At 35.8% G+C, this 26689-nt stretch overlaps 1 protein-coding gene across 1 annotated transcript in view; it reads left to right on the top strand.

Annotated features, from left to right (window-relative positions):
- Positions 1–26689, top strand: part of Dtnb (dystrobrevin beta) — a 227110-nt gene that overhangs the window by 112900 nt on the left and 87521 nt on the right. Inside the window, exon 9 of the mRNA XM_076833871.2 lies at positions 11888–12012. Coding sequence (XP_076689986.2) covers positions 11888–12012 — 125 coding nt within the window. The remainder of the gene's footprint in view (positions 1–11887; positions 12013–26689) is intronic.

Here is a 26689-nt window from a genome sequence, read left to right as displayed (position 1 = left end):
GTGTGACTCTCCTTAGTGTACAACCAGAGATATGAAAAGTTGTGCTCTATATGTGTAATATGAATTGTAATGCATTCTGCTGTCATATGTAACAAATTAAAATTTTTGAAAGAGAGAATGAAAACATACTCAAAACTATCAGGAAAGGAATATAAAATATATCTTGTAAAAATATGATTTTAAGTATGCATTCAAAATTTAAGGTTAACAATAGTCCAATAGGAAGAAATAAAATAGAAAACTTAAAACTATTAGAAGAAAAACATTTTAAAAAATGACAAAACCCCATATATATGCTGCTTTAGAGAAGGACAAAAACAATTGATAAATTTTATTACAAATATTATAAATGTTCTAAAATATTAATATGAGGTGACAATTCAAGGCAGTCAGCATTGGAAGGATAAGGGGGAGAGTTCCAAATGATAAAAACAAGAATTTACCAAGAATCAGTGCAAGTCTGTTTGTTCTCAACAATATTGGATATTTGTGTATATATGTATGTAATTATTGGATATTTGTGTATATATGTGTCTGTAATTATTAGAGGCTTCCTAAATGATGGTCCTAATTATTCCCTCATTTCTTCAGTCTTTTCTAAATAATGCAGCCAGCTGGGCCCTGCGATGTACACTTGTATTCCTGGTAACTTGCGAGGCCAAGGCAGGAGAGCATCACATTGCAGCTCAACCTGAACAACTTAGTGACACTGTCTCAAAATAAAAAATAAAAGGGGTGGAGATGTAGCTTAGTGGTAGAGGGCCCCTGGGTTCAATTCACAGTACCACAATAAGTAAGTAAATAAATAGATAGTACAACCAGATGATTCTCTTAAGCACATCAGACCCTAGACTGCTCAGTACACTGCAAGGGCTGCCCATCTTCAGGGTAAAAACCACAATCCTTACAATGGCCTAAAGGGCCCTGCTTCTCTGCCTTCCCTGTTCCCTTACTTCTCACCTCATCTCCTGCCTTCTCCCCCTCACTCCACATCAAGCTTGCTGCACTTCTTGCTGGCCCTTCAGCACATCAGGCAGGCTTGCATTTTTAGAGCCGCACTTGCTCTTCATTCTGCCTGGAAAGCTCATTCCCCAGATGTGTACATGCCTCACTGCCTCACCTCCTTCCGGCATTTACTCTGAAGGAAGCTGCCCTGACCACAGTGTAGTAAAATTAGATGTCATCAACAGAAAGAAAAAAATAACCTTAACACACATTTAGAATTAAGAAACCACAACAACTTCTAACTTTATGGAATAAGGAAAATTCATAATTAGATTTAACAAAATTAACTGGAAAAGTATATAACATGTCTAAACCTATGCTTACATTTCAGATAATATTCAAAAGAAAAATGGTAACTATATTAGTCTAGAGAAAAAAAAATTAAAAAGAAATGAAACTAGATTTTAACTCTCTAAACTGAAAAGAACTACTGATAAATCTGAAGGAGAAGGGAATAATAAAATTACTCCCTTATTGAAATAGAAATAAGAAATTAACTCAATTCAATAAAAAAATTGTATTTTGAAAAAATGGTGAAATAGATCTATTAACGAGTAGTTTTTAAAAAGTACAAAAAGTAATGTCATAAATGGGGCTAGGGTTGTAGCTCAGTGGTAGCGTGCTTAACTAACATGTGTGAGGCACTGGGTTCAATTCTCGGCACCAAATATAAGTTTAAAAAATAATAATAAATGTACATTGACAACTTAAAATATTTTTTAAAATATCATAAATGAAAATAGGAATTTGGATACAGAGCAATCTTGCTTTTTTTGTGATTATTAGAGAGTCCTGTCAATGACTTTATGCTAATGAACTGGAAGATTTAAGTGAAATGGACTATTTTCCAGGAAAATAGATATTACCAAATTTGGTTCAAGAAGAATAAAAAGAATCTTAATGATACACAAGTAGGTTAAAAATATTGGAATGAGAATCACAGGTCTGCACTCCAAAGGAAGCTCAGACTGTTTATCAGGTGGAATTCTCTCAGACCTTCAAGGGAAACAGATAATTTTCATTTTATGTATACCTCTCCAGAGCACTAGAACGCCCCAACCAATTTTACTAAGCTAGTATAACTTCCATCTCCAAACAGGCAAGTATAGCACCAAAAAATAAAACTGTAAGCTATTCTCACTTAAGAATATAGATGCAAAAATTCTACATTTAAAAATGGAGAATTAACTTAAGCGTGATCAATTAGCACTTACTCTGGATATGCAAGAATAGTTCAAGTTGCTTTTAAGATAATCGAATAGAAGTTCTATTCATTACAGCAACCTAACTGCTAACTCCAGCAACTTGTTAAACTGAGGCATTTATATCTTCTTTCCCCAGTAACAGAGACATGCGTGCCAGATTAAATACAACAAGATTGAATTGGAGAGCTGAGCTTGAATACAAGTCAGAGAAATCCCTGGCAATCAGAATTAAACCCCAGACTGGTGTTCTAGGGGTCGGTCAGACTGGATACTAGATTTAGGTTCCCAAGATTGAGGGTTATTGTCTCATGACACAGGAAATCTGTCTTTGGTTTACTCAACATAAGTAGAACTAATAATATTATAAAGGCTAGGACTTTAAAAGAGCTGTCTCCTTAAGAAAGAGGGACTAGAGGGAAAAATCCACTGGCTTAGAGAAGGTACAAAGAAATATGTAACTGACAGGCTCTGAGAGAAAAAAACAAAGTCAACTTTGAAAAACTGAAGCCATGATGTTTACTAACCAGAAGTATTCAATCCAGATTTCTACCAGCGAAATTGCATGGAAATTCCCAAACCAAAAAACATTCAAGGGAAGAGAAGCCTCAGCTGTGTTGTCCAATATGGTAGCCATTGGCCACATGTGGGTGTTTAATTTTAAAATTAAGTGAAATTTAAAATGAAGTTCCTGAGTCACAGAAGCAACACTGCCAGTGCTCAATAATTGTGTGTCTAGTGGCTACCATACTGGCCAATGCAGAAACAGTTCAGTAAAGTTCTATTGGATACCAGTGCTCTATGTACCTACTAGAAGCAGACAAAAATCCCTTTACAGCAATCCAATTTCTATGCTCTGGTCAAATGGGGCTCCTATGCAGATAACAATCCCTCCTGAAGGTGAGCTCATTATAAAAACTTGCAAACCCAGTCACTAAACATTCTAAGGGAAAGTCAGCAAACATACAAAAAAGTAAGTTTAGCATTCCAAGAACTCTGAAAAAATGGTTCATTAAAAAAAGTTAAAGTTAAGTATAGTTAGGAATTAAAGCTGATATGGAAAAAGACCAATTTGAGCTTCTGGAAATAAAAAAAAAAAAAGATTAAACTCACTAAAGGGGTTAAATAGCCAATTAGAGATAATAAAAATTACGGAATGGGAAATAGATTTGAAGAAATTAGTCAGGATACAGAATACTGGGAACATATATAAGGAGATAGAAGATATGAAAGGCAGTTGAGGATTCAAAGAATAGAATGAGAAGATCAGCCTAGAATTCTATATATAATCTATTTAAGAGCAAAAAACAAAGATATTTTCAGAAGAAATCTCAACAAGTTTGTCACCAAAAAAAAAACATTGCTGGAGAAACAAATTAAAGATACTTTAGAGGAAAAAATAAACTGAAGCAAGAAGGAAGAATTGGGATGCAAGAAGAGACGGTATATAGAGTAATTGATAAATGTGGGTAAGTATAATAAGCACCAAATGTAAATAATAATAATGGTCATTGCCTAATAATGACTGATTTTGATGGACTTAAGACAAGGTACAGCTAAAGCACTCAGCGACTGTGACTTGGAATTGGTAGAGGCATGATTAGATGTAAAGGATTTGAAGTTCCTGGATGAGGATAGAAATACTGATTAAGATTGTAGTTAAGTGTTCATGTTAAAATAGAGAAGGTTCCTTCCTTTTGTGAGGATTCAGTAAGCTTTGGAATTAAAAGCCCTCCACTCAGGGGTAATTTTTTACATGAATCCCTTCAGATGTTGTGGCTTGGAGCGTAGGGTGATGCACTTAGAGTAATGGGAGTGAAGATGACAGGAATGGCCTCAAAGGCAGCAGTCCTGAGCTTTTTCTGTTCGGTTGTTGTGCTCCCAGGTGTCAGGGCCTGTCAGCATGTACCCTAGCTGAGGAGTGTGCTGTGCAAGGAATTAGCTTGAGGCTGATGGAAAATACAGTGATCTGAGCTCAAGAAAAAAATTATTTCAGTGTGTCTTAGTGCCTGGTCCGTGGTTATGTGAGGAAAACAAGTCCCAGCCCTGGCATAGGAACATACCATGCAACGGTTGCAGCCCAAGTCACCTCCCACTCCCCCAGTTGGTGTCTGCCCATCCAGTGGAAGCTCCGTGTCCCCCCACCATCACCTTCATGTGTGCCCAGCTGAACCGTGGGTGTCTGTGCCTGTAGTTCCTTCTCAATGTCCCATTGCTTTGGGTTGTCTCTTGAAATCTCTGTGTGAACTTTCCTAAGTAATTTTAGTTGTCAAGGGGAAAATGACCTTGAAAAAAATTAAGATAGGTCTCTTATATGAACTTTAGTTATTGCACTGAACTTTAATTTCTGCATCTATAAGACTGACACTGTTAACATCTAATTCATAAGACTACTTTGAGGGTTAAATGAGCCTGTGTATGTGCAAAAAGTACCTGTTGAGTCCCTGACACTAGTAGGTTCTCAATAAATATTACTTTCATTTAAAGAAAAACGGGGCAGTTGCTAGAAGAATCAACTCAGAAAAATTACCTAAAGCGGAAGACAAAATGAGAAAAATAAAACCTAAAAAGGACAAATATTGGCATAATAAGTTACAGAGATAGATAAAAATGTTAATAATGAATAAATCAACAGAATTTTTTACTTGACTGTTAAAAAAAAAAATCTGGCTCTAGGCTGTTTACAAGAGAGCTAAAAGGTAAGGACCTATGAAAGGTAAGGACAAATGAAAGTTAAGGGTTAAAAAAAAACATACCAGGCAAAATCTAATAAAAAAAAATTTGCCGACACTATATTAATTGCAAAAGGATTTCTAAAGGATTTCTGGTTAAAATAAAATAAAAAACTTTACCAGGGAAGTTAGAATGGCAGATCTTATGTGATACGTATATTTTTATCACAATTAAGTTCTTCTAGAGATAAAACTTTACCAAAGCTAAAAAGAGGAAATGAACACTTCTATACTAATATACACCTATTTATGTATATACCTAGTAATGTAAGTATAAAAATTTATAAATTAAAAATTAGTTGGAGCACCATAAGAAATTGAGAAATACGTTATTGAAATATGTAATTTTAACACATCTCTTACAACAATTGTTTGAACCATTATGCAAAAATGAAGAATGTAAAAAATATGTACTCAATAATAATTATTGATTGCACATTCTTTTCAAATATAAAAATTCGCTACATAAAGGAAGTCTCAAAAAAGAATTAGTTGCAATAGACTGTATTCTCTGAGAAATTCAACAATAAAAAACAACCGTACGTTGGTTATTGAAAGTTTAGTTGTGTGCAAAAAAACAAAAAAATTAGCTGTGAAATATTCCTAAAAGAACATTACTTACCAAGATTTACACAAGATGGAATAGAAAACCCAAATAGAAGCAGAATCATTAAAGAAACTGACTTGGTGACACAAAGGAAACAAACAAGACCGAATGTCTTTTCATAAAAGACCACATCCATTGGCATCCATTAGTAATTTGAACACACACACACACACACATACAACCACCAACAAAATCTTAATCTAGAAGTAGAAGAAATTTCCTTAACCTAATAGAGTATATTTATAAAAACTAATAGTATCCATTATATTTATGGGTGAGATGTCAAAACTCTTTGTTTAAAGATTGAAAATAAAAGGAGGCTTACTATCACCATTTTTATTCAACAATCTGTTGGTAATCCTAAACCACATAGAGAACAAGGAAAATAAATAAAGAGGTTTGAATTGAAAGGAAAGAAAAGAAAATTATTAATTGATGATGACTGTCAGTGTAAAATGTCTGGATTAACCATTAAAATGAAAAATTAGATAAAACAAAAGTTAAAATAGATAAACTGCATCAAAATTGAAAGCTTATGTGCATTAAATACACAGCAAGTGAAAAGGCAGCCCGTTCAGTGGAAGCAAATGTGTGCAAATCATATATCTGACAAGGTTTAATATTCAGAATATGTCAAGAACTACAGCTCAACAAAAATCTCACAGATAGTCCAGCTGAAAAATGAGCAAAATAATTGAATAGACATTTCTCCAAAGATGATATATATAGATGCCAACAGGTAGATGAAAAGATGCTCAAAATCAGTGATCAGTAGGAAAATGGGAATCAGCACAGTTAGCTATCACCTACACTCATTATGACGGCTACTATTAAAACACACACACACTAAATAATAATAATAATAATAATAATAATAATAATAATAATAATAATAATAATAAAACATTGGCAGGGATGTGGAGAAGTTGGAATTTTGGGGAACTGTTACTGGATTATAATATGGTACAACCTTTATGAAAAATAGTAGAGCATTTCCTTAAAAACGTAAAATTGAATTACCATATGATCTAGCAATTCTGCATCTGTGTATGTATCCCAAAGAATTGGAAGCAGGGTCTCAAAGAGGAATTTGTACACTCATGTTCCTGGCAGCACTATTCCCAGTAACCTAGAGGTGGAAGCAACTAGGTGTCCATCAGTGGTGGTCAGGGACTGGAGAGATGGGGCAAAGGGCAGGTGTTGTTTAATGATGTATACTTTCAGTTCTGTAGGTTGGAGTGTGTGGAAATGGATTGCACAACAGTGTAATAAACATGCTTAACAGCTAAACTGCTCATTTAAAAATAATTGAGATGGTAAATTTTGTGTTATATGTATCTCACCATAAGCAAACAAATAAAAGAGCAGTTTTGCTGGATAAAAACTATTTATAAAATAGGAATAAATAATGAATGCATAGAGGAATGTAAAACTTCATGTTTAAAGAAGGCTCAGACAAAGTTGAGTTCACAAAGATGTCAATTCTCTGCAAAGTTTATAGATTTGATCAGTTCCCATCAAAATCCCACAAGGGTTTTTTTTTTTTTTTTTTTTTTTTTTTAATGGTAAATGACAAACTGCCTTCTAAAATTTAGTGCCAAGAATTAAGAATAATGACACTCTTGAAGAAAAATGTAAGTTTGGGGCATTGGCCTCTGAAAAGATAAGAAGAAGCTATAGTAATTAAATCACTGTGGAACTAGTACAGCGTTGAAATAGAATATCTAGCAGGAAAGAACAGAATTTTATTTAATGGCATTAAGGCAGTTCCTTATGCAATAGGATAAAAATGGATCTTTCCTTATATGTTAAAAAATCAGTTCTAAGTAGAATCAAACTTACATATGAAAGTAAAAACTACAAAACTTTAGAAAACAATGTGGGAGAGACTCTTTATAATCTCAAGAAGGAAAGTGTTAAGATACAAAAAAAGCAAAAAAAAAAAAAAAAAAATTAAAGAAAAGTTACTGGTTTGGGACTGCCCATATTTAAAGATAACTGTTCACCAAAAACATAATTGTTTGAGAAATAGTCCTAAAGCAAGAATTGTTTGTACAACATAACTTTCTTAGGGTTAAAATAATAAAAACATAAAGAGTTTTTACAAATCTACAAGAGAAAGACAATCTGTGCAATACTATGGCAAAGACAGGAACAGGCATTTCACAGAAGAAACACAAATAATAAGGGTTGGCCAGAATGTGGAGTTTCAAGAACTCTCTCACACCTCAGATGGGAGGGGAAAGTGTAACCAATTTGTAAAAACAAGTTGGCAATACTTTGTTAAATTGAAAGTGAGTAACCGTTTGATCCAGTAATTTCACTCTAAGAAATTCTGACACGTGGACATCAAGAGACACAGACTAGGACTTTTATAGGCGTGTTATGAATGATAGGGAAAAAAGTGGGAACAATCCAAATGTTCACCAGCCGTGGAATACATACATAAATTATGAGTCATTAAGCAATGAAATACATCAAGCAGTAAAGCAAGTGGATTAAAGATATATTTATCCACATAGGTGAATTGTAACAATTTTTATTGAAAAAAGCAACTTATAGAAGAATATATGTATATGTGTAGGTTTTAAGCAGTCTAAAGATATATTATTTATACATAATTGCAGAACTAGTAAAATTCAGGAAATAATTATAATACCAGCAGTGATTGCCAGGAGAGGAGAAGGTGTGGGAGTCAGGTATATTGGCATAAGAGTACACAAGGAAGCTTCAAAGTGACTGTCATGGTTCTGTTTCTTAGGCATAATGGTGCAAGGTGAATATTATAACTTTGATGGGGTTTATGACTTTTAAAACTCAATGGGCACTTTTTTTTTTTTTTTTTTTTTTGGTGGTGGTGGTGATGGAGATTGAACCCAGGGCCTTGTACATGTGAGGCAAGCACTTTACCAACTGAGCTATATCCCCAGCCCCCTGCATGGCACATTTTATACCTTTTTTGATACATTTAAGAGAAATGTAACCTGTAGTAATTTTAGAGATAATAGGAGATGTTTTTAAATTAGGTAAAATGAATTAAGGTGTTAAAATGCAAAAAGATTGATTTAATTTTCTAAGTTAAGGCCTCTCTATTCTAGCAGTTTTAGAGTGCAAATTCAGGGAGAGTATAGACACCTAAGAGAACATCTCTGGTGTGGTAGTGTAAGGGAAGTGTTGGAGACACACGTCCTGGCCTGGATTGGTTTTCTTCCTCTACCACTCCCTTTCTCACTCTCTTAAATATTTAGTTCTTTAATTACCAAACCTGTCCTAGGACCTGAATAGACAAATCAGGGAATGTTCCTGTCTTGACACTTACAACATCTTTCAAACTCTTGCTTAGAGACTGATAATATTATCTTCCTAAACTAACTCATCAAAATTCACTTCAGGTACATACTATAATCACTCTTTGAGATTTTTTTAGATAAATCCCTATTTATATGTTTAGACAAACCTAATGAAATGCATAGCTTTAAATTTTTCAGGATAACATCCTTTTTAATCTGGATCTATATCTTAGATAATATCCTAATTCTTACATATAGTTATTCCAATGTTGGGTTTTTTTGTTTGTTTGTTTTTGGTACTGGGGATTTGGGGATTGAACCCAGGTATCCTTTATCAGACCTTTCTTTAAAATTTTATTTTGAAACAGGGTTTTGCTAAGTTGCCCCAATTGTGATCTTCCTGCTTCCACCTTCTGAGTAATTGGGATTACAAGCATGTGCCACTATGTCTGATGCATTCCAATTTTTTTAGTTATCCTTCCCATATGTATCAGTTGAACCCAATATATTGATTTTTACCTTTATATCTATGCTTTTGAGGCTTGAAATTGGATCTCATCTTAAACTTTGACTTAAAGCAGTATTTCCAAGATCATCACAAGCATACTGCTAAGAATATCAGGGACTACAAAGGCAAATACTTTTTTCTTAAATATTTATTTTTTAGTTGGACACAATACCTTTTTTTATTCATTTTTATGTGGTGCTGAGGATTGAACCCAGGGCCTTGCATGCGCTAGGCGAGTGCTAAACCGCTGAGCCACAACCCCAACCCCACAAAGGCAAATAATTTTTAATAGTCACCTAGTTATTTTAATCTTTCTAATAAAATACACTCATGAAACCTGTGATTTCATGGCTGTTATTTCTTAGATGAAGGTAATGTAAGTCGTATATAGACTTCATGAATTCATGGCCCAAATGGTTCTCAGATACAGCAACAAATCATGAAATTGTGTGGTTTATACATGTAATATTTAGTTATAAAGGTGAATTAAAGCATTCTTTTGATTCCCTTTGGTTGTCTCTTACTTGTAATTCTCAAAAACAAAACAAAACAAAAAAAAAACAACTCTGTGGTATTGTTAGGAAAAAGCAATCTAGAAAATCCTGTTTGGATATCATATTCTGTTGTAGAAACTGCTCTAGTAATGCAAAGATGGATAAGATGTGGGTCCTTCCTTCAGAAGCACCAGCCTAATAAGAATAGGCAAATAAAATAAAACCTGACACAGCATGGTGTGTGCTTTAGAGGAGCATGTGTAAGTTGGTAGGTAGCTTGGGAAGGCGATACTAATCATGGAGAGCAAAGGACTCTTCACTCAGGAAGGGGCACTTGGAAGCAGGTTTAAGAAATGAGCAGAAAGACAGACTGGGAAAGGGTCACCTGGGAAAGGCACATGCCAAGGTATAGAAACCTAAAAGGACGAGGCGTATTGGGTTAACTGTGAGCAAGCAGCTGGTCATTGGAGGTGAAGATTGAGGACCTGATATGAGGGTGTCTTGAGGGTGTCCATGTGGAGTGTGATGGTCTTTTCTTAGATCTTATCCTCTACCGCTTATCACCCTTGAGAGCTCTTAAGCAGAAGAGGGTTATGTTATGTTCTCTGGGGCAGTGCAGAAGATGGCTGGTTGTTGGGCAAAGGGAAGTGGGAAGCAGTTGGGGAGAGATTCTGCTTTGTTTCACTTTTCAGGATATGCAGGAAGCTAGGTTACATCTAGACTTTTCCTAGAACTTAATTCATCGAAGGAGATAGTGGTAGGTGATTTGGAGCCAACATATGAAGTTTCTGAAGAAATTGGTATTATTCAGTCTATTATAAACAAGTATTAATTAACCTTACCTTATATTAAGAGCAAAGAGATTTTTATTTATTTTATGTTTTTACATTATTTTTTAGTTGTTGTTGTACTTTTTTTTTTTTTTTTTTAATTTATATTTGGTGCTGAGAATTGAATCCAGTGCTTCACACACGCTAAGCAAGGGCTCTACCACTGAGCTACAACCCTGGCCCTTATTTTGTATTATTTTACTATAGGAAGCAGCATATAAAAAGTCAAATGGAGATGTGGTATTGATGAGGAATTTAAGTGGCACATTCTGTAATAAATTGTAGAGACAGTAGAAAGAAATCTTTAAACTTTTTTTTTCTTTTTTTCAGGTAATAACCTGCCAGAATCTCAGATAATGGTGTTATTTAAAGGGGTTTGAGTAGACAACAAAATCTTATATGAATAGCCTCCTTTATGAGTTTTAAAAGGCCTGGGGTTGTAACTCGGTAGCAGGAGGTCCTGGATTTGACCCCCAGCACCAAAAGTAAAGTATAAAGAAGCCAAAAAAAGGCAAACAGAGGCTTTAGAAGTGTTTTATGTAACTTAATTTTGTTGCTTCTGTGACTATTTACTTAGATTTAATAATCTTGGGATTTCTTGTTTCTGTCTTTCAGAGAAATGGTTGGTACACCAACTTATTTTTATACCTTTAGTATATCATAGGTTTGATGCTGACCTGTGTATGTGAGTTTGTATCTGCCTGTATAGCCAGACCCTTAATACCAAATTTTCTGCCTCACATTTATTTGGAAGTATTCTGACATTTTGGGATGTTTCTCAGTTAGCTTATTTGCTAACATCCATAAAGCCTCGTGGTCATAGCATTATTTTAACCTTTGAGTATTGGACCATCAAAAAGTTCTGACTTTGATGAGGAATTAACTTTTTAACATTTCTCCAAAAATAATCCAGAAGCATCAAAAGAGCAAATTCATTCAGGGGCATGTAGTGATGGCCAAGAGGGAAGTTAACATTAACTTGATAGTGTGACCTTAGAATAGAAATGAGGGAGGCCACAGAAATGAAGGAACCACAGTGACCTTGGGACCACTGCAGGTTCCTTCCTGCAAGGCTCAATAATGTTGACTACAATGAAACTTGATTCGTACTTGAAAAGATATTTTCTATGCTCTTGTCACCAAGTTCTTTTGAAGTTCTTTATCATTATTTTGAAGAGTTAATTCCTTATTTTTGTTTTATTTTTTTACTTTGACACAGAAATCCCCTGCAAAGAAGCTGAGCCATGCAATTAGTAAATCTTTGGGGTGTGTGCCCTCCAGAGAACCCCCACATCCTGTTTTTCCTGAGCAACCAGAGAAACCACTTGACCTTGCACATATAGTGTAAGTATGCACCTGAATGTGGACCCTTCTGAAATGAAGGTCTTGTGAAATTCCTTTGGATCAAAATCAAGAATCACCTAACACGAACATTGCCCTTTCTAGACGCCAAGCTCCAATTTCTTTAAATCACCATAAACATCTACATGGAAGCCTAGCTTCCTGATTCTTGAAGCCTAAGAAACAGCATTTTCAGAACAGGAATACCTTGAAGAGGAGTGTTTGTGCTATTGAGCTGAGTTGCCTTTTGCTGTTTATATGTCCTGCCCTTAAATTAGTGATAGAAGCCACCTCTTCTCCTCAGCAGTAGTGCCCACAGGGCCTTGAGTCAGTTTACATGACATGGAAATGAAAAACAACTTTTCCCTTTTCAAATTGAGAGAAAATTAGGCGCTGTATGTGTATATAAGGCTGTTACACACACACACACACACACACACACACACGCATGCGCACATGCTAAATAAAGCAAAGCTATTGGGGAACAAAAAGTTTGAGAAATAAAGAGCAAGGAGGAAGAGAGACAGAAAAGGATAGGATTCAGTCTCTGAAATGATTTCTTCATTCTGAATTAAATGGTGATAGTAAGTATACTTTGCTCAATAAAGTTGGCAGGTTTGGGATCTTTAGTCTTCATCATGAGTGTGGAAGTTTCTCTGCTATAGTGAGCACTCATTATCTTTTACCTACCTGATGGAAGATGGTTTGACCAAATGAGCTGTTGGGGATATCAAATAATTTTAAAAATAATTTTAAATATCTTAAAAACTTTGGTATTTATTAAAATAATGTATGCATGTGGATTAAAAATTCAGTAATACAGAACTGCTTTTTTTAACACAACACACCCTCCAACACTTGACCTTCCTTTGCCTGGGTTTTAGGTCTACCAGTAGTTACCTCTCTGTTGCTCTGTCTTATATGTATAAGACCATTTTTCTTGACCTACCAGTTTTAGATATTATTGAACTTCATCAAGGGTGTAAGGAACCAACCTCATTTATAAATAGATGCCATCCTAATCCTAACCCTAACTCATCCCAGTTTTTCATAATTGTATCACCATTTTTAAGTTGGCTTCCTTTGTGATTTTAAATAACATTCTTAAAACTCAATTTCTTAGAACTCCCTTCAACTTCTACTGCATAAACTGAGAAAATCAGTGTGTTTTATTTCTCTTTTTGCCTCCTAATCTGTCATCTATGCCATGATTTTCACTTTGCCAATATTGACAATAGTTCTGGTCTATAACAAAGTGTTCCAAGATTTATAAACATAAAAGTTGAGAATCCAGTAACAGTGTTTATGGTTAACATCACTCATTACAATCAGATTCAAATTGAGAGAATTTGAGCTCACTGAGCTCTTCTGTGCCCCCACCAGATTCAGCAGTGTATAGTCTTCTGGGTTCCTGGGGAGGAGAGCCAGAGATGGTCAGCTCAGGAGTGTGTTCTGTAAGTGTCTTCAACTCTACCTGGTCTCACCTAGACTAAATTTTACAGTTCAAGTATTTGATAATCTGAATTGTTCCCAAACCGAGAATATGGTTAGCAGGTCTCCCCACAACAACAACAACAACAACAACAACAACAAGAAGCAGTGATAGGTTCTCTTTTAGATTCTAATGAATTTCGGAACAGTTACTCCTAATTGGATTTGCTAGATAACTTTTAAAATTCCTTTCAACTTTGATTTTGTATGTCTTATAGATTTTTGTTTTCCTACATTCATTATATGTCAGTGGTTTCCCATCTCAGCTGATTTTAAAACTCAGAGAGCTTTACAAAGTACACATTACTTCCATTCTGGGTCAATTTAATTATTATTCTGGGGTGGCCTGAGAGTCTACCCCTAAAAGTTCCTTAGTGAGGCCTGTTGTGGTGGCACATGCCTCTAATCCCAGCAACTCGGGAGGCTGAGGCAGGAGGATCGTGAGTTCAAAGCCAGCTTCAGCAATTTATCGAGGCACTAAGCAACTCAGCGAGACCCTGTCACTAATAAAATACAAAATAGGGCTAGGGATGTGGCTCAGTGGTCAAGTGCCCCTGAGTTCAATCCCCGGTCACCCTCCCCACACCCCGTCAGTACTTATGGATCCTGAACCACTGAGATCACACTCTTCCTCTGAAAAAATGGGGTGTTATCTTCCCCTTAGAAAAGAGTGGGTGTTCTGAATAATTGTTTCTTAAACCTTTTCAGGTATAGGAAAGTGATTTTCCTATAATGTAAATTCTATAAATGTGGTATGTAAATATGATATTTTATTTCTTCTAGCAATAGACCTGTGGATGTAGCTCAGTGGTAAAATGTTCTAGGTTCAATACCCAGTACAAAAACAAACATGCATACTAATCTCCATGAGTATTAACATCTATCTGGAATCTGCAGTCTTCTTAGATGCTCTAAAATCAGATATTTTCCACTTATAGAAATTCTCTTCAGATCATTGGAAGGTTTACTTAAAAATTTCTACAGCAACAAGTTGGACAGTGCAACTTGAAATTGCCTCCTGTGGCATTTGTAACTTCAACATTAAGTTTTATTTTGTACCAGATAACTGGAGCAATAAATGTCTTCAAAAAAGGTCTGAAATAGTAGTTTTACTTGAAAGAATAGCAGTATTGAGTTCAAATAATCCTCAGTTGTGTTTTGTTCTAAAAATTTTAACATTCGGGATTTCTTTAAAGTTCTGTATAATTTCTTCCTGTGCTCTCTGACCAGTTTTAAGATTGTACTATTGTATCTCAAAGAACTATCCTACTCGTTTTGAAGCTCTGAAAAATAATATAAATCACATATTTTTCCTGTTTACACAAAATAATTCTCTAACAAGATGTGTTTACCTTCTTGGCTGGCCAGGGAAATCTTTTGTGAAGAACAGCATTTACAGTGAAGCCAGAGTGTAACCAGGAATTCACCTGCGGAAGGTGGTGGATGGGACACTCTGGCAGAGAGAGCAGGGACCAGAGCCATGTGGAGCCAGGGCCGGCTGTCAAGGAGAAGGACAGCTGCTAGGTGTTGACTTTAGCCTGAGTTAGGAGTCCTGGGGAGGGGAGGGGTATGGCAGACCTGCCACTTTAGAAAACCCCTGCCTGGCCAGGTGCAGTGCGCAGGCCTATAATCCTAGCATTTTGGGAGATTGAGGCAGAAGGATCCCAAATTTGAGGCTAACCTGGGCAACTTAGTGAGACTTGTCTCAACATTAAAAAAGGCTGTGGATGTAGCTCAGTGGTAAAATGTTCCAGGTTCAATCCCCAGTACAAAAACAAAAAAGAAAACCACTGCCCAGACCCTTGAAAGGGAAGAGGCCAGCTAGAGAATCTTCAAAGACCAGGTTAGGGACCTTGGTGCTTTGAACTGTCATGGTGGCCATAGAGAGAGAAGTTTTTAAACATGGAAGAAACCTTATGTGGTACCATTATTGCATACCAAGAATTAAAATTAAATCCCCAATAGAAATTGGGGACGAAATTGAAACTATGAGATAAAATATACATTAATGTTTCATTCTTGACATAGACTAGACATTTATTCAGACCTCACATGTTTGAGATTGAAGTGTTGTTGATATTTATTTGGGACTCACAGTACTCTAGGCCCTTTGCTCACTTCTTCATATCCAGCATTTAACCCTCACAGCAACCTTTAGTTATAAATATCTCCACCAAATCCCTAGTGCCTTCAATGCTGCCCAGTGCATGTTAGCTTCTTATACAGCATGAAGTGAAGTAAAGGTAGCAAGCCTGGTTCCTGTGGACAGGTGACTATGCCCTGCCCCTTTCTGTGTTTCTGCATTTTGTTTTTATTTTTCCCTTCAGAGAGTCTTACATGTCCCTTCAGTTTCCTGACGCCTCCACTAGAAGCCAGGCACAGCTCCTCCTGTTGATCTTTGGGGGAGTTGACAATATTGAGTAAATGAGGTTTGTCAAATAAATCTCAAGCCTTATCTTCAAAACAAAGATTTGAAGAATCTCCTGCCAGCATATTAGTAACTAAGTCCAAGTCTCTAAGAGAAAAATTTGTTGCTTCTTTTGGCCAGAACATTTTTATACAATTTCTGGTTCTTGACATCTCTGATAGACTTTCTTCTGTTCTAATTCAAGCAATTTGTTGTTGCTTAGGATCTAATTATTTAACCACGTAGTTCTTAAACCTAATTTCTTTAATTAGAGGTTAGTCACCACTACATTTCAGTTTGTGGTTATTTATTACTGAGAGAAAGCAAAACTTGCTGGTGTTGGCTTAGTGTCTATATTTTTAAATTCCAGAGAGAAAGAGCATGACCGTGTCCTGCCACATACACCTGGGATTCATCTAATTTCTTGACAGGGTTGCCAAACTGTAGCCCTTAGGGTAAACCCAGCCTGTCATCTGTTTTTGTATGGCCCATGATCTAGGAGTGACTTTTATATTTTTAAGTGTTTCAGGATAAATAAAAGAATGGTAATATTTTGTGAAGTGAAAATTATATTAAATTGAAATGTCCCTGTTCATATCCAAAGCTTGATTGGGCCACAGCCACATTTACCCATTTATGTCTTGTTTGTAGCACTTTGGTACTACCTTGGCAGAACAGATTTGCTGCAGCTGAGACCGCATGCCTGCCCAAGCCTAAATATTTACTGTCTGGCTCTTTACAGGACAAGTTTGTTGACCTCTGCTCTTAAGAATGAGTGGATAAAAACTGCACTTTGTGCTTCTTGATGTTCTTTTTTCCAAATGGTATTGTATTTGGTTGGATGGTCCAGATTTTTTCCACTCAAGGGTGAAGAATAATTGATAATCTCTTAGATTTCTTTTTTTTTTTTTAAAGAGAGAGAATTTTTAATATTTCTTTTTCAATTTTCGGCGGACATAACATCTTTCTTTGTATGTGGTGCTGAGGATCGAACCTGGGCCGCACGCATGTCAGGCGAGCGTGCTACCGCCTGAGCCACATCCCCAGCCCCCTCTTAGATTTCTTTTTTTTTTTTTGAGAGAGAGAGAGAGAGAGAGAGAGAATTTTTTAATATTTATTTTTTAGTTCTTGGCGGACACAACATCTTTGTTTGTATGTGGTGCTGAGGATCGAACCCAGGCCGCACGCATGCCAGGCGAGCCACATCCCCAGCCCCTCTCTTAGATTTCTTACTAGAACCAGACTGCCTGTTATTGAGAGAGCTCCTTCATTTGTTTCTCACTACCTTTACATTCATAAATATGTAGCATATTTGCACAGCTAAGCCAACTTTTTTCCATACCTTGCATCAAAACTTAATTAACCTAGACAGTTGACAACTAATGTTATTTAAATTATACTACAATTATAAAATTAGAACTAAAGCCATACTTTAATGTTGCTCTTATTAACTACTCTTCTGCTTAACACTGACTTAAACTCTATATATGTGCATTGCTTTGATTTGATCTAAAAAATATCTTTTTTTCCCCCTACACCAACCTCATGGATTTTCTTTTTAAACTTTAGACAACTATGTTTTAAACACTTGTACTTTCAGTGTTTGTGAACTGGTTATGATAGCACAATAAATCTGCCTATTTTATACTTGAAATTTACTTGAGCAGGAAGCATGTAGAACCATTTGTAACCCTATGAATAGGGCTTACTTCTTGTTTATGTTATGTTGAGTTAATAAAGCACATTTTTGTGTCACTTGTTTTAAGATGATGACTGAGTTTGGTGTTTGGATGTACCTTTTGTGACAAGGACACTTCTAGCCAATTGTAATGTATCAAACCAAATGCTTCTTGGCAACTTTTTTTAAAAGTCAAATTTTTTCAAAGTTAATAACTGAGTTCAACTGTATTCACGAACAAATTGTCACATATAAAATAAGTAAATAAAAATCTGTAAAAACTTGACAGATGTGGGTTGGGGTTCTGGCTCAGTGGCAGAGCACTTGCCTCGCACACGTGAGGCACTAAGTTCAATCCTCAGCACCTCATAAAAACAACAAAATAAAGATATTGTGTCCATGTATGACAAAAAAATATTAAAAGAAAAATTGACAGATGTTATAGAACCTGTAATAATGATCAATCTTCTACAAATATTTATTGAAGGTGTTGTGAGCAGGGCTGTATGTATGGTGTGGGGACAGAGTCTCCTCTGAGGACACTGATAAGATGATCTTTTTACTAGATCACCAGATGAATCTGATATTCCAGTCACTTAAGAAGATTATCCCATTCATTCTGGGTGTCTTGGTTTCTTGAGACTGAACCTATTTGGAAGATTATAATTTTGAGCTGTTTCTGACGATTTTAGCTCTTCTGTTATTAACTCTATTGTATTATGCTATCATAAATTTGAAGCCCAGTCAAATTGACTCAGACCTCTCAAAGCCCAATCCTAGGAGAGTAATTGTTTACAAGTGTCTGTGACTCTGCTCTGCTGAGTTTCACCATGCCCTTGGGATTTTCTCACCCTGTTTACCACCTACTTTAAACTCTTACTCTCACATGGCCTAAAGTCATCATCTCTTGGTTTTCCTTTTTTAAAAAATTGGATTAGAAAGCACAATATCTAAGTTTTTGTCCACTGTAAGTGAATAGTTCAGGAGTGCTAAGTGTATCCACATTGTTATGAAACAGATTTCTACAACTTTTTATTTTTCCAATTCTAAAACTATATGCCTATTAAATAACAATGCCCTTTTTCCTCTCCCCCAGCCCAGGTAACTACCTTTCTAATTTCTGTTTCTATAAATTTGACTACTTCAGGTAGGTACCTCATATGAATGAAATCATTTGGTATTTGTCTTTTTTTGTCATTTAGCAGAATGTCCTCATAAGGTTCAACCATGTTTAGCACATTATAGGATTCCCTTTCTTTTTTTTTTTTTTTAATTTTTTAATATTTATTTATTTTTTTAATTCTCAGCGGACACAACATCTTTGTTTGTATGTGGTGCTGAGGATCGAACCCGGGCCGCACGCATGCCAGGCGAGCGCGCTACCGCTTGAACCACATCCCCAGCCCCAGCATTCCCTTTCTTTTTAAGGCCAAATAATATCCCATTGAATATTTATTATACATTCTGCGTATCCACTCATCTGTCAATGGGTGCTTGGCTTGTGTTGCTTTTGTGTTTTGGCTCTTATAGATAGGGCTGCTATGAAAATGGGTGGGCAAGTACCCTGCTTTTAATTCTTTTAGATTATGTGTTGAGAATTGGGATTGCTGGATTATATGGTAGTTGTAAATTTCCTGAGAAACCTCTGAATTTTTTTTTTCACACAGGTTGCACCATTTTACAATTCTTCTAGCAGTGCACAAGCCTTCATTTTCTCCACATACTCACCAACACATTTTATATAGTTGTGTTTATTTTTATAGTAACCATTGTAATGGGTTTGAAGTAATATTACAATTTTGATTTGTTTTTTTTCCTGCGTCAGTTTTATTGAGATCCAATTTATGTTCCATTTATTTACCCGAGGTGACAATTAAATTATTTTTACTAAATTCATACAGTTTTATATTCTTTACTGTCATCTAGGTTTAGAATATTTCCATCATTCAAAAGAGGTTCCTACCCTTTGTAATGAATCCCAGCTCCCATCTCCAGCCCAACACAAACAACTTAGACAGTAGTCCCCCATCTGTGGGGGAGGTGTCCCTTGATTGATGCCTGAAACTGGATAGTATCAAACTCTGTACTGTTTTTTTTTTCCTGTATGTACAACCCTGATAGATTTTAATTTATAATTGAGGCAAGTACGAGATTAATAACAACTAACAGTAAAATAGATTATAACAAAATATTGTGATAAAAGTTGTTCAAAATGTATAATTTACTTATTTCTAGAAGTTTTCATTTAATATTTTCAGACCACAGGTAACGGAAACCTCAGAAGGCTTTCTGAATAGCGGGGATCACACCTGGTTCTTAGTCATCTTTTTTTTAATGTTTATTTTTTATTTGTAGTTGGACACAATACCTTTATTTTATTTATTTATTTTTATGTGGTGCTGAGGATCGAACCCAGTGCCTCGCACGTGCTAGGTGAGCGCTCTGCTGCTGAGCCACAACCCCAGCCCCCTTAGTGATCTTTTGAGGAGTAAAAATTAATTAGTTTTGAGGGAGTAAAATTATCAATATTTTCTCTTATGGAATGTATTTTTGTTAAGAAATCATTGCCTAACCCAAAATAAAAAAGATTTTCTCATAGAAGTTTTGTATTTTTAGCTCTTACATTTCAGTCTTGAATCAATTTTTGTGTGAATTTTTTTGTTTGTTTTTTATTTTACATACTGGGAATTGAACCCAGAGGCATTTAACCATTGAGCTACATCCCGAACTTCCCCATCACCTTGCTAAGGGTCTTGCTTAGTGCCTTGATAAGTTGCTGAGCCTGACCCCAAACTTGAGATTCTCTGGCCTCAGCCTCCTGAGTTTCTGGGATTACAGGAATGTGCTACCATACTCAGTTCTTGGGTTAGTTTTAAGATAATTTTTTGTTTGAGGTAAGTGTCCAGGGTTCCTTTTTGATATGTGACGATCTAGTTGTCTAGGCACCATTTGTTGAAAAGACTGTCCTTTGCTCTGTAGAATAGCCTTGTCAAAACAATTGACTGCAAATGTATGGTTTTATTTCTGGGGTACCAGTTTTATTTTTTTCTTTTTTTTTAATCTCTGGTGTCTCTCTGTTTTCATGCCAGCACCACATGGTCTTCATTACTATAACTTAATAGTAAGTCTTGAAATTTCATGTAAGTTCTTTGTGTGTGTGTGTGTGTGTGTGTATGTGTGTATGTGTGTGCTGGGGATTGAACTCAGGGGCACTCAACCACTGAGCCACATCCCAGCCCTACTTTATATTTTATTTAGAGACAGGGTCTCACTGAGTTGCTTAGTGCCTCACTGTTGCTAAGGCTGGCTTTGAACTTGCAATCCTCCTGCCTCAATCTCCCAAGCTGTGTAAATTTTCTTCGTTTTCAAAATTCTTAGTTTTATTCCCCAACCCCAACCCCCTTTTTTATTTCCATGTAAATTTTAGGGTATGCCTATCAATTGTAATGAAGTCTGCTGGAATTTTTTTTTAAATGTTTATTTTTTAGTTGTACCCAACAACTTTAGTTTGTTTAATTATTTTTATGTGGTGTTGAGGATTGAACCCAGGGCCTCGAACTTGCTAAGCGAGTGCTCTACCGCTGAGCCACAACCCCAGCCCCTCTGCTGGAATTTTGACAGGGATTTCCACTGAGCCTACTAATCAGTCTTCTTTCTCCTCATACTCCAACTTCCTTCTCCCTCATTTTTTGGTACTTGTTTGTTCTTTGTTTTGTCTTATTGTCTTCTGTGTTTGCTTTTGAGTAGCTAATCCTGTCTTAGACACAGTCATCTTAACTACAACCCTGAATATATTCCTGTGATTCAGTCTCCTTTTTATATTCTGCTTTAAAGATAATAATGTTAATTTAAAATCTTTTTTATGAACTTAATATACAAGTTAACTGTTTCTAAAAGCATGTTAGATAGGCTAGGGATGTGGCTCAAGTAGTATCACACTCACCTGGCATGCACAAGGCGCTGAGTTCGATCCTCAACACCACATAAAGATAAAATAAAGATATTGTGTCCACCTAAAAACTAAAAAATAAATATTACAAAAGCATATGTTAGATATATGTAAAGAATATTTAGAACTATTAATTAGGTTTTTGCACATTGATTTAGCATTATATCTGTCCTATTGCATAATCCAGTTTTCACTCATTCATTGTTCTTATCCCTTCAATGACTTCCCTTACACTTAAAAGCTAAAATCTTCTATGATCTATGAGGCCTAATAAGGGCTGGCTCCTGGCAACCTCTCTGACTTTATTTCCTACCACTTTACTGCTGAGCTCCATGCCCTGTTGTTTTCCTGGTTTATTCCCACCTAGGGCTTTGGTATCCACTGTTAACATTAACCATCAGCTTCTTAAGCAGGTGGGATTGTATACCCTTAGTGCCTGGAAAATCCCAGCAGTTTATGGGCCTTTAGTTACTTGTGCTCTGGAGTAAGAGAATAATTGTAAATTCTAGCTGAAGACCACATTAGAGGACCTTGCTTGTTTATTCAGTATGCCTTTACTCATCTTCCTGAAGCCTTGGAAGGCAATCAAATAGAGGTTACTATATTATAAAAGTCTTTTTTTTTTTTTTTTTTTAATGATCTTCTGGAGAGAAGCCTTCTTTAACTTCTTGAAATAATCCTGGAAGTCAACATAAGGTCATAATAAGGCATCTTCTCCTTTGGTATAAAGTGGCTCTTCTCATTTGTCTTTTTCCTTTTGGATAGCATTAGTGAAATAACTGTAAGAGTAAAATTAGAAACATTAATTTTAATGATTAATTTAAGGAAATATTTTGTTAAATTATATTGAATAATCTTCCTCCTTGGTTTTTCACTTTTTTAGTAAAATGCTTTTTGGAATTTAAGGGACTTCTTTTTTCTCATTAGTCATTTCTTCCAAGCTGCCACCATTCCGTGTTTAATTCTGTGTAAATCCAGCTGTTACTTTCCGTTCATTTCCTATGTCCAGATTATCACAAGTTCATTGTGATATTTAACGTATTAATCTTGAAAAATTTGTTAAACTGATATTGATTTATCTTTGTGACTTTAGCCCTTCAAAAAACTTAAAAATCTAAAATTTATATATTATATAGGAGGATAAAAAAGGTACCCTCTAGCCAGGTGTGGTGGTGCACACCTCTAATCTCAGGAGCTCAGGAGGCTGAGGTAGGAGGATCGAAAGTTCAAAGCCAGCCTTAGCAAAAGCGAGGTGCTAAGCAATTCAGTGAGACCCTGTCTCTAAAGAAAATACAAAATAGGGCTGGGGATGTGGCTCAGTGGTTGAGTGACCCTGAGTTCAATCCCTGATACCTCCCAAAAAATGTACCCTCGAAATTGAGCCAGCATGAATTTAATGCATGAAACCAATTTATACTAACATTATAACATATTCATTTTGCACATAAAAGGAATAAATACAAAGGAATGGTGTGGTGCTGCATAAAATAATACATTTTAAGCATCCTTCATGTTTCCATAAGATTTAGGACATTATTATGTCCTGTTTATCTGATTGTAAGGGCATCCTGACCCTTTGAGGAAATCAGAAAACGGAACATACCATAATTAATTATAAATAGCAAAGGCCTAAAAGAGAGCTTCCTAACCATAAGCCCATCGTAACATGGATTTGAAACTTTGAACCCCCAAATCCCAGCTCAAATCAAGTTTAAAGCTCTTCTTTTTGGGTACCATTCCCAGAAGCCTGTTGGAAGCAAACACAAATCTTCTAGGGAGGAGGGCCTTTAAAAGCCCAAGCTTCAAGTAGTGTCCACAGATAAAGTTCCATGGAACTCAAGACTCCCAAAATACAGAAAAAGCATGATGGCATGAGTAAGAATTAAGAGAAGTAATATAAAAAAGTTGCATAAAGAGTTTGAATTGTCAAATACAGAACTTATGTATGTATTATGTATCTTTTTAAAAAAGAATAGGAATATGCTTAAAATGTAAACTATTATGAAGAAACAAGACAATAAAAATTCCCCCCAAAATTTGAAGAGGAAACAAATCAAACTTTTAGGAATTGGGTGGGGACGGGAGGAATCACAGACCTCAGTAGTATAAGGTGAATATTAAAATAAACATAGATAGAGAGAAAATTAGTGAACTTGAAAGATAAATCCAAACAAGTTATTCAGAATGCAGTACACAGAGACAAAGAGATAAAAATTATGGTGTACAAGGGAAAGTTGTAACACATAGGTAATTGGAATTCCAGGAAGACAAAATTTAAAAATTAGAGGCAAGGCAAAAAAATAATGAGTGTGAATTGTCCCAAATTGGTGGCAGATGTCAATGAATTCCAACTAAGACTTTTAAAGGAAAAGCCATCCCTGTAGTAAAGCTAGAGGACAACAGAAAAATCAATACCTTTTATAATTGCACACAGATAGCATAGGAATAGATACAATGAAACACATGTAAGACTACAAGGCACTGCTAAAAGAGAAGTTAAAAGATACAAATAACTAAGGAGATAGTATGTTTTTAAGTCAGAAGGCCAGTGATATACCAGAAATCCAGAACAGATCATCTTTAACAACTTTCTCATCTCCATGTCAAAATTATTTTTTAGTAATTATGAAATGAGAAAAATGATTAGTGGTTTCTGCTTTTGTCTTTATTCTTTTCTATTTTTTTTAGAGTCTTCTAAGAAATTCAGCAGATATTTATTGAGCACTTGCTATGTTCCAGGCACCACTCACAGAAAAACAGACAAAAAAAAACAACTTTGTTTTCATGGATCTTGTTTTCTAGTGGAGGGAGATAGACACAAATGATAATAAGTAAAGCATAGAGGACTTCAGAAATTCATGAAGTACCTTTGAGAAGACTAATACAGGAAAAGAGGGGTGAGAAGTACTGCAGGTGGAGGAGTCCCAGTTTTTAATAGTTTCCATTTATACGTTAATGAAAGGTGGTATTTGAGCACAGGCTGTGAGAGATGATGGGATGGCCCTTGAGGGTATCTGGAGGAAGAACACTTTTTAAGATTGCTTTTATTTTTTAAATACATGAAAGCAGAATGCATCACAATTCTTATTACACATATGGAACACAGTTTTCCTATCTCTGTTTGTATATAAAGTACACTCACACAAATTCATGTCTTTATACATGTACTTTGGATGATAATGTCCATCACATTCCACCATTATTGCTAACCCCCTACCCGTTCCCTTCCCCTCCCACTCCTCTACGGTATCTAGAGTTTGTCTATTCCTCCCATGATTCCTCTCCCTACCCCACTATGAGTCATTCACCTTATATCAGAGAAAACATTTGCCATTTGTTTTTTGGGAATTGGCTAACTTCACTTAGCATTACCTTCTCCAACTGCATCCATTTACCTGCAAATGCCAGGATTTTATTCTCTTTTATTGCAGAGTAATATTCCATTGTGTATATATGCCACATGTTTTTAATCCATTCATCTACTGAAGGGCATTTAGGTTGGTTCCACAGTTTATCTGTTGTGAATTGTGCTGAAGAGGATATTCAATCAATCAACAAATGTATGAAAAGATGTTCATCATCTCTAGCAATTAGAGAAATGCAAATCAAAACTACTAAGATACCATCTCACTCTAGTCAGAATGGTAGCTATTCTGAAGACAAACAATAATAAGTATTGGCGAGGATGTGGGAGAAAGGACACATTTATACATTGCTGGTGGGACTGCAAATTGGTGCAGCCAATATGGAAAGCAGTATGGGGATTCCTTGGAAAACTTGGAATTCCACCATTTGACCCAGCTATCCCTCTCCTCAGTCTGTACCCAAAGGACTTAAAACAGTATACTACAGGGACACAGCCATATCAATGTTTACAGCAGTGTAATTCACAATAGCTAAACTGAGGAAGAACGTTCTTGCAGAAGAAACAGGTTTTACAAAGCCCTGCTGTGGAAGAATACCTGGCATGTTCAAGGAATACCAAGAAATCTGGTGTAGAGGAAATTAAATAAGCAAAGGGGACATAAAATGAAAGATGTTATAAGAGATCGGCATCATGAATTCTTATAGGCCATTGTAAGAACTGAGAAGAGGCAGCATTTGGACAGTTTTGACTTTTCTCACTTCCATTTAAAAAGAATATCTTTATGGAATAGACAGAGGAGGGATAGGACGGAAGGAAGGAAATTAATTAGGCAGTTTTGAAAGACCTAGGGTCAGGATGGAAGGAAGAAAACTAGTTAGACAGTTTTGAAGAAATCCAGCTGAGGGGTGAACATGAGTGGATGCCAGGATAGCAATAGAAGTAACAAGAAGTGACCAAATACATGATCACTGGATGTATTTGTTCCAACAGGTTTGCCGACAGGTTGGACATAAAGTTAGGGAAAGAGCAGTATGAACAGTGGAAAGGACAGAGAAGAGGATTATTATAGGTACAGCCAATTTGAATTGTATCAGAAGAGCTCCACTATGGACATGTTGAATTTTTTTTGACACGCGATGAGAAATATCAAGTAGGCAGTTGATGTAAGTCTGTGTGTGTGTGTGTGTGTAGGGGGTGATCCTGGAGTGTGTGCTTCAAAGTATAAATTTAGGAATTGGCAACGTATAGATTTGTAGGTAGAGAAGAAAAAGTACACAGGGATCAAACCCCATGTTTCTTATTCTTTAGATGATTATTTATTTAATTGATTTTTGAAAAAATTTTCTAATACACATAGTTAAGGCAATTTTCAAAATTTCCAAACACATGAGACTTTTTTAGTATTCTTTGATGCTCTCTGATACTATTGAATGTTGGTTGGAGTGGTGCTCTGTAAGATAATGATTCTTCAGTAGAGTTGTGATTTCTTTCAGGGCCAAGTATCTGAATAGTTTTCCTAATTATCCCCTGTGTGTTTAAATATAGTATCAAATTGCTGAGTGTGTTTCTCTCCACATTCACATTGCATTGAAATTATTGACTATTGGTTAAAAATAAAAATACTTTAAAAGATGATAGGTGAAAGTGCCAGCTGGCCTGGTGTCATGGAAGAGGCTGTGTGAATTATCATGTGCTGACTCAGAACCTCAAGGACCTTAGGAAATTGAGTCATGAAACTGAAACCTGTATTTTAGAAGTAGAATCCACGGGTCACTCTGAAGAATATTG

Source organism: Callospermophilus lateralis, chromosome 14 (assembly GCF_048772815.1).
Source record: "Callospermophilus lateralis isolate mCalLat2 chromosome 14, mCalLat2.hap1, whole genome shotgun sequence".
Taxonomy (NCBI): domain Eukaryota; kingdom Metazoa; phylum Chordata; class Mammalia; order Rodentia; family Sciuridae; genus Callospermophilus; species Callospermophilus lateralis.
Note: the sequence above shows the minus strand (reverse complement) of the source record. Positions and strands in the feature narration are given on the sequence as shown.